The sequence below is a fragment of the Odontesthes bonariensis genome, chromosome 3, assembly GCF_027942865.1.
Source record: "Odontesthes bonariensis isolate fOdoBon6 chromosome 3, fOdoBon6.hap1, whole genome shotgun sequence".
Lineage (NCBI taxonomy): Eukaryota > Metazoa > Chordata > Actinopteri > Atheriniformes > Atherinopsidae > Odontesthes > Odontesthes bonariensis.
In genome coordinates, this window is record NC_134508.1 from 26,079,751 (window position 1) to 26,094,015 (window position 14,265).

At 41.1% G+C, this 14,265-nt stretch overlaps 2 protein-coding genes across 3 annotated transcripts; both read right to left on the reverse strand.

The window, feature by feature from the left end:
- Positions 1–432: 432 nt before the first annotated feature.
- Positions 433–5,317, reverse strand: hyal2a (hyaluronidase 2a). The gene is made up of 4 exons (XM_075461288.1): positions 5,075–5,317; positions 3,548–4,520; positions 2,948–3,037; positions 433–1,500 (listed from the first exon to the last, which is right to left on the reverse strand). The coding sequence occupies exons 2-4, from the start codon at positions 4,475–4,477 to the stop codon at positions 1,108–1,110; spliced, it is 1,413 nt and encodes a 470-aa protein (XP_075317403.1). The 5' UTR covers positions 4,478–4,520; positions 5,075–5,317; the 3' UTR covers positions 433–1,107.
- A 6,043-nt stretch (positions 5,318–11,360) lies between these two features.
- On the reverse strand, positions 11,361–13,979 carry tusc2a (tumor suppressor 2, mitochondrial calcium regulator a). 2 transcript variants are annotated; one of them, XM_075461293.1, is made up of 4 exons: positions 13,844–13,979; positions 13,035–13,266; positions 12,150–12,270; positions 11,361–12,069 (listed from the first exon to the last, which is right to left on the reverse strand). In XM_075461293.1, the coding sequence occupies exons 2-4, from the start codon at positions 13,175–13,177 to the stop codon at positions 12,004–12,006; spliced, it is 330 nt and encodes a 109-aa protein (XP_075317408.1). In that variant the 5' UTR covers positions 13,178–13,266; positions 13,844–13,979; the 3' UTR covers positions 11,361–12,003. The 2 variants fall into 2 exon arrangements, with proteins under 2 accessions (XP_075317408.1, XP_075317409.1); XM_075461294.1 differs by lacking the exon at positions 13,844–13,979 and adding an exon at positions 13,754–13,772.
- Between the last annotated feature and the right edge of the window lie 286 nt (positions 13,980–14,265).

The following is a 14,265-nucleotide window of genomic DNA, read 5'->3' on the forward strand; positions in this document are numbered from 1 at the left end:
CTCTGCTGAGCAGTTTCAGATTGGTTCATTATAAACACTTAAACACAGCTCAAAATAAACCGTTTATTGAAATTTGGAGAGGCTACAGAGTTCCTTTCTAAATGACTATCAAGCAAAGCCATAATCAACTCCTCCTCATCCAGATTTGAACATAAGCACTGCTCAAGTTTTAAATGTAGTGAAAAATAACTCTTGGCTAACAACACCCTACAATTACATGGGGAGGGGGTATGAGGCTGCAGCCAGTGTCCTTCCCTGAGAACAGCAGGCTTCGACTCCCCTGACCAAGGGTGAGCCACTGAGGCGTCTCCCTAAAGCTATAATTTTTTTTGGCCGAGGCCAAGAAAAGTATACCTGCATCATACCTAAACAAGATGATTACCTCAGTGCCTTCAGTGATGCTTACAACACATCAAATGAAACAACACGGGCTCAACAAAAGAAGTTTATTTCGTATGACCAGGACAAAAGGTCAAATTTGAGAAGGTCCATGATTAGCTTTTTACATTAAGCTTCTAAAGTCAAGGAGCAACTAGAACATGAGACTGTTGTCTCTGACAGAAAGAGGGAAATGTAGTGTTTTAACGAAAAACTAGTAGTCACGATTTAGACATAAAAATAAGAGATCACATGAAACACCCGAAAATACATTCAAATAAATAGTACACAGCAATTGCCTCCATAGAAACGTCAGAGAGAGGTCATTTTGGAAGGGGGGAAAAAAGTCCTTCAATTATACTGAGCTATTAGCAGATTCAAGTGCATCTTTTCCACTTTCACCACAAAGCAACAATGTTAATTCATCAATTCATGCATCACATTTACCACAGAAGCATCGTCTCTATAAGAAACATGGAATTTGACACTTTGGGGAACAGAAACTGAGAAGGAAACCGAGAGCAAAATGTAAACAGGGTAATTTCCAGCAAGCCCTCCATTGTTTATAAATGATTAAAAGTTATAAACAAACATCAGTTTTCAGTTTCCACAGTGTTTCTTATAAAAAAATTCACTTTTTATGATCCATATATTTTTTTTTTTAACCAAAAAACGTGTCATGTCCTGTGCTCATGTATTTGCAGCTATGTCTACTGTGTGTGTGGTGTATTAAGAGAGGAGCACAAAGACAATAAGAAAGATCACGCAATGCAGTGCAGATGCACCAGCTTGAGGGGCCATCCCTCTTTGGTGTAGGGGGTCTATCTGTTTGCAGCCCTCCCCCTGAAAGCCGCTGTAGCACTGGCACTGAAAGTCTCTGTTAAAACTGGTCTTATCCTCTTCTCCAAGCTCACCGCTGACCATCAGATTGCCACGTTGCCTGGTGATGTTGTAGGTGAGGGGGTTCAGATGCAAGTAAACATCACTGTCTGACTTTTTGCGCAGACACCGGCCGTGAGAACCACACAAGGTCCGGCTGCACAGCTCTGCTGCCGTGGAGACGTTGAGGAGGTATTGACCCAGCGTGCCCCGAAGATACACATCCAGGTCAGAGCAGGTGGTCTGGAGACAAAAAAGAACCAAATTTACTCACTCTATGGTCATTTATCATCAAACCCGTCACCAGTTCTTTGTCCAGTTGGGTCAAGTCGATACAATAATAGTTTAAATATTTAAACTCAAAGAGAGACAAATTTTTGGAATGTTTTTTCATTGATACCAAAGACTTTTTTTTTTAATACTTCAGCACATCTGCCACTATCTAGCTAAAATGTATTCCAATTTTGTTGATCAATTTAAATGTTCCTATTTTTCATGTTATTATCTGTAAGTGAAGTACACACGCATCTCTTAAACGAGGACCACGGTAATAGGAAAAAAATAGGCCTGATGTTCCACACAATTATTGACTGTACCAGCGGCGATTACTCTCTAAAAACAACTTATTTCAGTTTTGAGGATTCAATGTCCCTCCAGTGTTTCCAGATAAAAAAAAAAAAGCTCATGACTCATACTTACTGAAATCACATCCATCAAAAAAAGGACATGTTTACAGATGTAGAGCAATTGAGTTCCACCAACACCGGAGGGAGAAGCAATTTACTGCTCACCCAGAGCTACAGTTTTTATGGGCTGCTGAACCAATAACGGAGCCTTTAAGAGAACAAAAACTGCTACAGATGTGAGACATGAAGAAAGGGAAAACACCAGGATACTGACTCACAGTAAAACATGTCAAATACCAAAATTATCAGCTTCGTCCAGCTACGTCTTTATGGTAAAGCAATTTGACAGTTTTCACCTTATTTTGTAGTCGAATGTGGATAAATAAGAAGGCAGGGGAGTCATTGTGTCTTAGTTAACCACAGTAGCTCACTGACATGTGGAAAACAACACAGAGTGCTAAGATAACTCTTTAATAGTGTATGATCTAATGTTTTCAGAAGCATTTGTTTGGACGTTGTGCAAACCCTTGAGTAAGTGTGGTTTTCATGCCATGATGAATATATTATGTATAGTTTGCCGATCAGCCATTATGCGATGTCACAATCTGCAGGGAAAATCTACATCTTGGCAGTCACATGGATGTTACTTTGACACTTGCCACCTATGAATGACTTTGCAGACCAATCATAACCCCAACATGCAACAGCACTCCCCTGCAGCAGCAGCCTCCCCTGTGGGAAGCAAGACCAATCAACAAAGCACCCCCCCCCCCTCCGCGCTCAGAATCTACTGCGAACGCTCTGGTACCAGACACTCCAGGACATTCTTCAGATGTTCTCTGTCCACGCCCTGACTGGTCAGAGCTCCCTCAGTAGCATGAGAGGGGCCTACTTCAATGAGTGGGTGGGTTTTGTGTTGTTTTAATGTTGCAAAACACTCACAGAACAGTTAAAAAGAAGGAGGACAAAACTTAAAGTGATAACGTCTGTGGTAGAAAAAAAAAGGAAACTTGTGAGTTGTATCTGAGGGAGTTTGTTTCCATAATTAGTTTGTGGCTGCTTACTCTGTTAGTTGCATATGCTACATCTCCCCACAGGATGATTCCGGCTGCTCCCAAAGCCACGCTCTCCCCGATGGTCGACACAAGATCAATCTGTGAAAGATGAATCAGCTCGTTAATTTCACAGATCAAACAAAAGGAAGCAATGCCACTATTAAACTATAAATCAGGGTCAGCGGATGGTCAGCTACTGTATGTGAAGTGCAGCACCACCATCGGTTCGTTCTCTCTTATAAAAACAGTCTTCAGGAGGATTAGCCAGATTTTCATTCTGACCAACACCCATCCTGCTTACTCCACACAAATGAAAGGTATTAGAGAGTTTGACTGCTACCAGGACAGGAAAGGACTGTGGCTGCCGATAAGGAAAAGTAAGGCGCTATAGCTCCATGCAGCATGCACTGATAGGGAGGGACGAGTTGGGGCCACACAGTGATTTGAGAATTGTTTGCTAAAGAACAATTTTGTCTCACATATTATCAACACAAAAGAGTGTATTTGTCAGTTTACACTTCGTCACAGCAGGAAAATCAAAGCAGGAAAAAGTTGCAGGAAGGGTAACCAATTATGGCACTGGACAAGTTTCTAAAGGCTGAGCGTCACCTCTGTCAGCTGCACCAGGGAGTTGATGTAGGTGGGGCGAGTGTACACAAAGACAGGACGTGCCAACCCCTCGCCTGATGAAGCCAAACGCATCCCCTCCTTCACCCGGTTCCGTACAAACTGCCGTCCAAATTCTGAGGAACGCAGCACAGTGCCCATGTAGATGGAGGGGAAGAGGGCGGTGCTCTCAGTCCACAGCCATTTCAGCTGCTCGTTGCGGGTCACCTCCACATCAGGGCAGCGACCAGTGTAGCCGTCCAGTAAGCGCATGTAGTCGTGGTTGTAGCAGTCGGGGAACAGGTAGAACCCCCACAGCTGGTTGGGCCTCAGGTGTTTGGCGTGCCTCAGCGTCTCCAGCATGAACTTCTTGGCAGACATCTCAAATTCCTTCTGGGCCACTTTTTTCACCTGGTCATCACTCCAAGTTGGGTTCTTTTGGCGCACTAAATCCTTAGAATGTTTGCGGTAAATAAGCTTGGAATCCCAGTTTCGTATCCAAATAGGGCGCCACTCCTCCCAGTCAATAACTGCTAAACCTACTGCCCCTGGTTCACGTATATACTTCTGAACCCCTTCCAGCATTTTATCTAGGTGCTGTGTGAGACTGGCCACCTGTGGCAATCCCCCATTCACCGGCGTTTCATCTGGCTCAAAGTGGGGGTACAAACCCAAGCGGTCCTTGTAGAACATGGTCAAGTTCTGTTTAACAAAGCCCTCATTTGGTGACGCCACAATCTGGAACTGGTCCAGATTAAAAGATACGCCATGCCATGGGCCGCATTCCTGAGTCGGGATATTCCAAGCGAAAAGCAAAGGCTTTTGGGAATACAGTGGCCATCTCGTTGGTTTCACTCCAAATGCGCAGAGGCCGTCCCACAGCAGAACAATCAGCAGCAGTGCTCTCCAGTCAGACAAAGTCCAGTACAACATGTCTTCAGATGTGGATTGACAGAAAATACTGTCACTCTCTGCCCTGCAATTCAGAGAGGAGACCGGCATTGAGTTTTTCTGTACATTCATTCAAAGGGTTATCATTTCAAAAAGAAATTAAACACTCTTAGTGTGATGTAGTTCTCTATACACTATTTAAATAAAAGCTTTTGGAACTGTGATGATAAATCATTTCACAATTCTAAGTTGTATTAACAGTTATGTGAGCATGTAATCTAGATCTTCCTCTCTTCTTTTTCTTGGTTATTAATCTAAAAACAACAACAACAACAACATCAAAAATTGATTAAAAACTGAGCGTATCTATTAAGAATAACCTAAACTCAGGATGCAGAAAATCAATGCTTCAAGCAAAGTTTGGAAAAATTTGAGCAGCCATTGACAAAAAGCATCCTCTCATCGTTTTTTCCTCTGCTCACAGCAGGGCATCAACATCCAACTCATATATTTAACAGTACTGTCGTTTCAATTTAATTTAATTAAACTTTGGGGCTGAGTTTAAGAAACGAATGAGCAAAAGTACATTTAAAGGCAAAGCTGGGTCCCTTTAGTCTCCATGCAGATGGATAAACTTACCTTTACTGGCAAACTGAGGAAGCATTCCCAAAAAAACAGAAGCCAGTAACTTCAGCCGCGTTTGAGCGTTTCCTCACAATAAACAATGCTCCGGAGTGAGAACAGGACGACTGCGTAAACTTTTAAACCCTGTTTAAGTATGTCGTGCCGTAAAAGCTCGTCTCTCGGTCTTCCCACGGTCAGTACAGTGGGGAGAAGTGAACTTACCCCCAGCAGTGTTGTCAGTTGCAACTCCGGGTGCCAAACTTTCAGGATGTTCCATTCAGGATGAAAAAAGGGGGGGAGAGTCCGACGACACTCTCCGGACATCCTAAAAACTCTGTCAGCGAGTCCGGTGTCTCACAGCGACGTGTTTCCTCCGTTTAACGCCCACACTCTGCTTCAAGTGTAGGATAAGAGAGACGTGGGTTTGATTATCTCTTTTTTTCATTATTATTCATTAAAAAGTAGGTTAACCGTTGTATCTCGGTTCAGCACTGAATGGACCAGTCCAACAAACTTCCAGCGGCACCACAGTGAAACAGATACACTGTTGGGAGCAAAGTCAAGATCCACACAAGGTCACAGCGGGCCAGTATGCCTCGTCCCCAAAATAAGTTCAAGCCTACTAATGAATTTTCTGCTACATTACAATCTGTTGAAGTTTATGAATGATGGGGTCCTTAGAAAGTAAATGAAAACTCTTAGTTTGAGAGCTGCATTTTCACCTGAAAGGATCTTTTTTTATACTTTCAGACATGATTAGGTTGTTTATTCCCACACACATACATACATATTTATATTTTACAAATTCAAACTACACTTAATGGTCTGAAGGTATTAGTTTTTATGGCTTTATGAAAAACAGTCAAGCCCCCCACAGCCAGTGTATCTGAGCTCTTAAAACACATCACAAGCAATAAAGTTATTACTCAAATAACACTTGGAGTATTTTTGTTCCTCCATTTATCGAGCCGCTTCTCAAACTGTTTGGAGCCCCCTGGGGAGGCCTACACACACAATGAAAACTCCCCTCTTGAAAGGTTCGAATTTTCATGTTGTGGAAATGAATTTTGTTCTGCACCCTCTTACCCACAGCAGGAAGAAAAGAAAAACATAAATGACATCAATTTGTGTCCCGTATAAAATGAAATAACCAACATTGTTATCACTTTTGCCGCCTATATGCTCCCCATATCTCAAAGTCGATTCTTTAAAGGCTTTCAAAGCCTTTAAGCTTCCCAAGAACAATAAAAAGAAATTTAAAAAACCAAAGAAGGAAAATCTCATCATATTCAGATCCTGTTAGAACATTGCTACATAACATCTCATTGGGAAATAGGATACTTTAGAAATAGTACTCACTGCACTTACATAGCTGTAGTCATTTTGCAATTCAAAACATTTGTCCATTTTGCAAGAAAAACCTCAAGGTAATAAATAATACATGAAAAAGTAAGGATACTTCCAGCATGTGAGTTTTGGAGAAAGCTTTTATCTTTAACCAAAGGCGGTAGAAACACCACTCAAACACTTCATCCCAAGTATACTGTAAGGGATTTTTTTACTCTAAAAAACAACCATAAATGCATTATCATCATACTAAAAGTATCAAAAGCACTCCATGTTCAGTAGAGGTCGTATGCTTGAACGTGTAACCTGCCTGAACATGTTTTAATTCATAGGTTTTATTTGCAAAATCAGAGAAATGAAGTGAAGTAAAATACCACAGCGTTTGGCTTTCAAACACACTGAAGCACAAGTATGAGTAACGTTAGGTAAAACCACTCAAGGAAAAGGACCACTTAACCAGACTTGAAGATATAATTACATCTCTGACAACAGTACTATAAATAATGCTTATGCATGCAGCCGGATTAGTCTGACAGAAGAAAATGAGAATGTTTTCGACGGGATATCCGATATATGTATGATTCTTTATTCTAGTTGCTCAGAATAATAAATGAACGTCTTTTGTTCTCAGACTAGCACTAGATGTTGTTGTGTTGCTACTTAAGTGAAGGATTTTAACGTTTATTTTCCACTAAGCACTCTTCAGACAGTGGGCCCTAAAGGCATCTGGTATGCAGATGTCACTGCTGCCTGCAGCCATGTGATGACAGCCACTGGCAATGACTCATTGAAGTAGCCAAGTACCACATGCTGTCATGTTGCAAAATACTGCGTGGAGTGAAGAGAGGAGGGTAGAAACCATGCACTGACACAGGATTTGCCATACAGAACGGCCAAAGTTTTGTTGTCTGGAAAAAGTAGATCTGAGCATGAAAGTTTGTGAGAAGTGACTCCGTCTTCGCTAATAAAACTGTTGTCTGTATGGAAAAGCCCATAAGTGAGATTAGGAAAAAGGTTTTCCCCTAAAAAGTTTCTTCGCACATACATCGGTGCAGAGAAATGTCTGAGCACATGACTGAGATGAGGTGGGGGCCGGGAAGTATGGCGTTTTCCTGTGTCAGAGTCCGTTCCGCTGTTTATCCTCTGAGCTTTGCTGACTCACCTCACCGTGTCATCAGTTTCCTGCTCTTCTTCCCTTTCTTTGAAAAGTGTTTAAGGAAAATCTAGAGCACGATCGACCCATGTGAATGAAGAGGGAGGGAAAGGAACAAGGGAATGGCTTGGCTTCCCTTTGACCTGTACCTCCTAAGTGTTACATCGACAGGAGTCAGGGAACGTCAGGAAGTGAAAACAATGGGAGGGAAACTAGAAACACCCTGCCACTGCTACTTTGTGTCCTAATCACTTTGGGAATCATGATGCCATAGGGGTTATCCTAAGTGCGATCTTGATACCTTTCACTGGACAGTCAGATTTGACCTTAACACATTTAAAGTCATCAAACTCTGCCCAGCTAAACAAGACCCGAACATTTAGTTTTCTTTTTTTTTTTTAAAGACAAAAATGGCTGAGATGAACCTAAATGTGTTACATGCTTTATTGTATGCCCATAAAAGAGTATGTTAACAAGTATACACATTTTACTCTGTCCAGCCTTGTGACTTTATGTTTAAATGAGATAAACAGCCAGTAAAGTTACAGAGAAACATTTGTTTTCTTTCTGTTAGTCACATGTGCTGTATCACTTTTAGCGCCATAAAATGTAACATGATACACATGTGAACTTAAATAATCTTCCGCATAGCAAACCCTATATTTCTTTTCCTCTTTATTATTCAAATCATGTTTTAGTACTTTATCAGGGTTGCTGATAATTCGCAGATGTCTGTCTCTCTTAACCACATTCACATGGACAAGTTTACCCGCTTAAAAGAATTGCATACATCAGGGAACACATTCCAGAGATCAGAATGGTGCCTCACACTGTCACATTCATGAGGTTCATACATTTTCATGGCTCATCCTTTCAATATGGACCAAACTTTCAGCAAAACTTCAAAGAGCAGTGGGGAGGAAACACTTCAAAGTGACTGACCTCTGGTCCAAAAACGCACCCAACCACATTCCACACAATTACAGACCCCAGAAAAGGCCTGTGAAGAAGCCCTACCCGTTTATTGTGGGAACTCACAGTGAGCACTCTGAAATATGTTTTCATTGCCATTAAAGATTGATACTGTGCCAGAAGGCAACAGCAACCTCAGCTAGCATCTAATTTTAGCATCTAATTTTATCGTCTTTGGGCTTTTGGGAAGTTCGACCACACCGAATTAGATTTAGAATTAGGATAAAGCAAAAAAAACATGATGATGAATGCGGCGATAAAACAAACGTCACACAAGATCACTTTATAAACACATTTAATGTTAGGTGAGGTACAGATATCTGCTGCCATCTAGAGGAGGAAACACCTTTCATGTACAAAGTGAAAATAATTTGACTTTCAGAATACTTGCAGAATATCCTGATCAGCCTACCAGAGAGAACAAACATGGAAAAATATTCTTTCAGCTGCACACAGCTGGCCTAGCCTCACAGCTCAGCAAGACAGAAATTCAAGTAAATTATGAAAAGCTAAAACTAACTAAGAATCTGAAGGTGTACTGTAGAAGTGCAAGCAGTGTTTTGCTCTACCGTGTATTCGATTAAATCTGATCTGCACAAGTCAGCTCACTTCAGATGCACATGTAGACAACTGGTTATCAGTTTAAAAGAAAAATTCTTCCTGGATAGTTGAAAACTGGAGCATCATATTCATTGGTCCACCTGAACTCAAACTTCAGTGGCTAATAAGTGTTTAATCACTCCATCCTCCAACTCGACTGAAGTAAAAGTCTGCACCAGAACATCAAAAACTCCTAATTATTTTCCTTACGTAAATCCTATTGAGTTAACCTTTTTTTCTCCAGGTTGTACCGATGATCTCCCACCAACCATACTTGACGGCCTTGGTCCCCAAGGTTACGAAAACCCTGCTTTAGTGAAAGTTTCTCAAGAGATAGGTTTCACATCTGTGAAAATATTGGTAGGCATCTGCAATTTTCAGAAACACTTAGTGTATACACTTTAATTTCCACTTAAAAAGATTAATACCATTCTCACCTGTGTATAATATGAAGCTACAGCCATCAGAGACTCAGAACAGGGAACAAAAACCAGCCTCACTGTCCAGAGATGAGGAATTATTTCACTACTGAAACCCTCAACACAAGACGTTTCCTTCTTCAAAAATCCATTTTCTGGCTCAAGGGTTTTACATAAAACTAATGTAACATGCATGTGGGACCATTGGCTTTCAGACTATTTGAAGTTCTTTGACCACTTATCTCATGTTCTGATTTGCACATCCTCAATTTTCTGTCCCTTCATTCAATATAAACACAAGAAACTTGTGCTAAAGAAAATAAAAAATAAAATAAAATAAAATAAAGGACCAGACTCAGTGAATAAGAGGAGAAGAGGCTTGGACAGACATGAGGGGAGTGGAGGTGAGGTGAGAGGCACATATCATATTCAGATGTCCTTGCTTTAGAGCCATCTCTTCAAATCAACATTAATTAAATATGATGTGCGACACAACTGCACCATCGGACCATTGTTTCATGACAGCATTCAGCTGCATTTTATCATTGCTGACCAATCAGCGTTAAACATATGTGTGACAAAGTGTGTATTTATTCGATTTAATTTACAACATGCTAATAACATTTAGACCCTGTTGATGTCGAAAAGACTTCTGTAAAGATTATGGGTTGTATACCTGATTAAAAATTATCCAGCGCGAGAGGAGAAGAGGGGGCACAAGTTTGATAAATTACTTTTTAAGCTTATCCAATTTGTGCCTCCTCGACTCGACTCTCCTCCGTCCAACTGTCCATGTCCTGGAAATCTTTTTACAGCCAAATATTTCCTGTTTCAATTCCTAAAATTGCTGGTCAAAGGACCTGTAAACAAGGCAACACCAATGTTTCATACCTATGTGGCCCAATAATCCCACACTGTAAAGTGAATTAAAAACAAATATATACATTGTAAAAAACATAATTAATACACACTACAAAGAAACAAAGAATTGCAGCAGTATGCTGCAGCAAAACAATATTCAACAGATGAAGTTGTACCACGTTCCATATGTAAATTGCAGTGTTTCAAATGAGAGCTGTAAAGCGGGAATGTTTAATTTGGTTAAATGCCTCTCACCTCGCCTCCTATCTCCGAGTCTGTGCTCATCTTCTCTGCTCACGCCTCAGGTGAGCGGGACTACGACGGAGGGAGAGGAGAAGAGGGGAGGAATGGAGTGTGTGCAAATTGGGGAATTTGTAACTGTCTTGCTTCTGCATATTTACATGTTTCCTGTTAAATAAAATCTGGGTGGGCAGGCCCCTCCAGAAAAGCTCAGTCTGCTCCGATTGGTCAGCTCCAGTTGACTGATCCAGCACAAACCTCTGATGAAATATGAATAAAAATGACGCTGTATTTCATTGGATGAAGGCTGAGAAACGCCCCTGAGTGCGGAATGAGTCATGGACATTTTTGATACATTTCCAGGAAATAGCTAAATCCAAAAATACCATTAAGAATACCTAAAAAAAAAAATGTTTGCTTTTTTGTCATTGATACCAAATAAAGACTATTAAACATTGAATTTGATTTCATGAGCACTTTAGTCAGTGCCTGCATCTCCATGTTTTAACCTTTGAGATGAGAAAGAAAAAAACTGAATGGAAAACTGCTTGATCTAGTTAAACTGTATAAACATCATTCTGCACTGTGAGGCAACACATCAAGTCAAGTGACAATATGACTAAAAAAATACATTACCATGTGGAGGACTGGGAAGCAACAACCTGATAGCAGCAGAGAATGGTCAAATAAAGAATGTGACTCAGTTCAGCTCAGTTAACTATTTATTCAAGTATTTCCAACTAAGAACTCTGAAGTTATTTACAATACATTATGTTCACTAGTGCAGGTCTGAGCTCCATCAACTGAAACAGACTCAGACGTGACAACACAGAACACAACCATATGTACAATAGATTTCACAGTCCACCAGTCTTACTACCCTGTTGCTTCTCATCTGTCTTTCACACATTCACCCAAATAAAACACATGAACACGGACAAAGAAACATAGAGTCTAACTCTACATCTTACAGAAGGCATGAACCAATAGAGCCTTTTCATTTCAACAAGTTTTTTTCCTGCAAAAATCCCCACAAGAGAAACACAACATATTCTCCAGGACTGCTTACATATCGGCTGGGAGGCCAGAACATAACCTGTACCGTCACTACTTTTGCGAATGTCAAAAACATGGATTTTGGTGAAAAGTGCAATCTCTGACCACAGTGAAATTGAAATGTGTAACATTTCACTCGATATATAGCGTTTTAATTTGACAGTGTGACTTTTCCTTTTTTCTCTTCGGGAGTGTTTTTCCAGCCTCGTTCATAGTCCCTCTTGACTGGAGCAGGAACTTTGCTCAGATATGTACCTGTGGACGCCCGTCATCTTAGATCGGCCCTGCGCAACTTCTCACACCTCACAGAGGATGACGGGGAAGTCAACATGAATACACGGGTGTTCGAGCTTCACAACTCCCTGAAAATTAAGCAGTTTTCCTGTTCAGAGAGTTCTGGCGTGACATCCCACATCAATACCACAGTGTGTCCCCAGCTCACCTGTGGAATCAGATTTTTCTGGATCCTTTTCAACTTGGACCTTTTTCTGCCATTTTTTGTCACCACCGTCTCCTCGTAGAATTCATGGGCAAGGTCGCCATCCTCGTCATAGTACAAAGAACTGCGAAAAGAGCGAGTGAGTGAACATCAAAATCAAACCTGGGTTCCTCTTTTATCTAAAATGACCAGTTTAAACTTTCTCACTTAGCCCGCGGCACATCGAGCCATATGGTTTCTGTTCAATGTGCCAACTAATGCATAATTTTAATAAAACAGGATTGATAAAAGTTAAATATTTCTGCATTTTGCTCTGCTATGCATATTTTGTCCCACAAGAGGTAAATAAAGTTGATTCATTTCAATGATCTGCCTGTAAAACCCAGGTTAACTTCACCTCTCAGAGGTTTGCTGTTTGCTACATCAGTAACACGCCTTGATTTAATGCAAATACAAAGGATTTCTACAGCAAAAGGCCAGAGTAGGGGCAGTGATGAATTATTGAAACAACTGTAAGTGTCCAAGATCCATTTCCACAGCTGGCTATACGGATAACTCTGTGCAGACCTATGACACCGTTTGTCATAAAGTTGGGTGGTTGGCATAACATTTGTATTAAGGGGTTTTATTGACGTAAGAGGCCGACCAGCCCATTGTGGCAAACCACTGAGAGGCGCCGCCTGCCGGTGAGAAGTGGTATTTGCAGTTTGAGAGCAGCCAGCAGCAGGCCATTGAGGAGACGGTCGCTGCTGTCAGAGAGGCCGATCATTGGTTACTTTTAGATTTCAGCGGCTCTCCAAACTAAAGCTTCTAAGCAGCTGATACCACCAAGGACAGAAGTTGTTATTTGGGTGGCAAAACTATAATTTCCAGTCAAGCATTAATTACCTTCTCCTGGTAAACACAAATGGTGTTGCATTTCTAGAAGCTTTCATACGGGCCAAAGACTGCTCGTTTCCATCATTTCCCGAATCGCCTCCACTGCCTGAAAAAGGCCAGACACCTTTGGCTTTGGATCCACTTCCTCCCATTCTCAGAGATCAGTCATAACTTATGTCCAATTAAAGATTCCAATCTGCTTAGTGGTTGGATGCATTCAACAGTTCACCGAGGCCAGGTCCTGAAAGAAAAAGAACATGTTCCCCATCAGATGTTCACCGCCTGGTTAACAACGCTGCCTGCTGTAGAGCACCAGCTGTTTGGTTACTGTTAACCGGCTGGATAAAGGTGTTCGTATTTAAGTCCATATAATACACTGGATTTAAAGATAAGAAACGAGTCAATGTCAATGCATTGAGGAGATACAACTGAAATAAACGCTAACATGACAACAAAGTCCCAGTACAGTGTGTATTACGCTGTGTTATGCTAGCTTTCCCGGAAGCTAACATTCTGGGCCACGCAAAACGTAAGCGATCTGATTTATAACCTCAGTAGCTTAGAAAACTGCAATTGCTTCGTTATTGATATTCAGTTTACATTGCATTACCTCGCCCATTTGACAAGCAGCAATCTACACACGGTCGATAACTTTCTAACTGTACCTTCACATTTAGGTTAGTCTAGTTAGCCTGTTAGCTTCGACCACTGACGCAGGTTAGTTTTACCAGCTAAATGATCGCTCGTTGGACAGTATGTCCATCGACATACAGGAGACTATCGCTGCACAGCCAGAAACCTGGACTATCCCACCTTACTGTGTTATGTTAAATCGACGTGTCCAGTCATAATTTGCATTGCCAGCTTCTTAGCTAGTGCTAGCTGTTTTGGTCCGCACCAGGATGAGGCGATCAGCTGATCTGACCTAGAGCCGGCTATCAAACACTTAAAGAAAAACCGTCTCAACATGCAAGTGACCCCTCATTCTGTGACCTACTTAGAATATTCATCTACTGCAAGCTCCTTTATGCATCTCTAGTGTTATCTTATCTTCGTATTTAAATATGGTCACAAATTATGTTGTTTTATTACTGCTATCAAAATCTGCTGTTTTAGTGCCATATCCAAACACTAACACAACTTTTAACAGCTATGAGTACATATAATAGAAAAAGAACGACCATTTCTGTGACATAATCTATCATAAAAAAGAGAGAAAGGAATCAAGCTATTCTCAGGA

What these genes read in the sequence shown, in the direction of transcription:
- hyal2a (XM_075461288.1), bottom strand. Translation starts at nt 4,477, where the DNA reads ATGTTGTACTGGACTTTGTCTGACTGGAGAGCACTGCTGCTGATTGTT. An exon ending in CCCTGGTGCAGCTGACAGAG is followed by an intron (nt 3,038 to 3,547) that starts GTGACGCTCAGC and finishes CATCTTTCACAG; the next exon opens with ATTGATCTTGTGTCGACCAT. An exon ending in TAGCATATGCAACTAACAGA is followed by an intron (nt 1,501 to 2,947) that starts GTAAGCAGCCAC and finishes TTTTGTCTCCAG; the next exon opens with ACCACCTGCTCTGACCTGGA.
- tusc2a (XM_075461293.1), bottom strand. Translation starts at nt 13,177, where the DNA reads ATGGGAGGAAGTGGATCCAAAGCCAAAGGTGTCTGGCCTTTTTCAGGC. An exon ending in TTTGTGTTTACCAGGAGAAG is followed by an intron (nt 12,271 to 13,034) that starts GTAATTAATGCT and finishes CTCTTTTCGCAG; the next exon opens with TTCTTTGTACTATGACGAGG. An exon ending in AGAAAAATCTGATTCCACAG is followed by an intron (nt 12,070 to 12,149) that starts GTGAGCTGGGGA and finishes CTTAATTTTCAG; the next exon opens with GGAGTTGTGAAGCTCGAACA.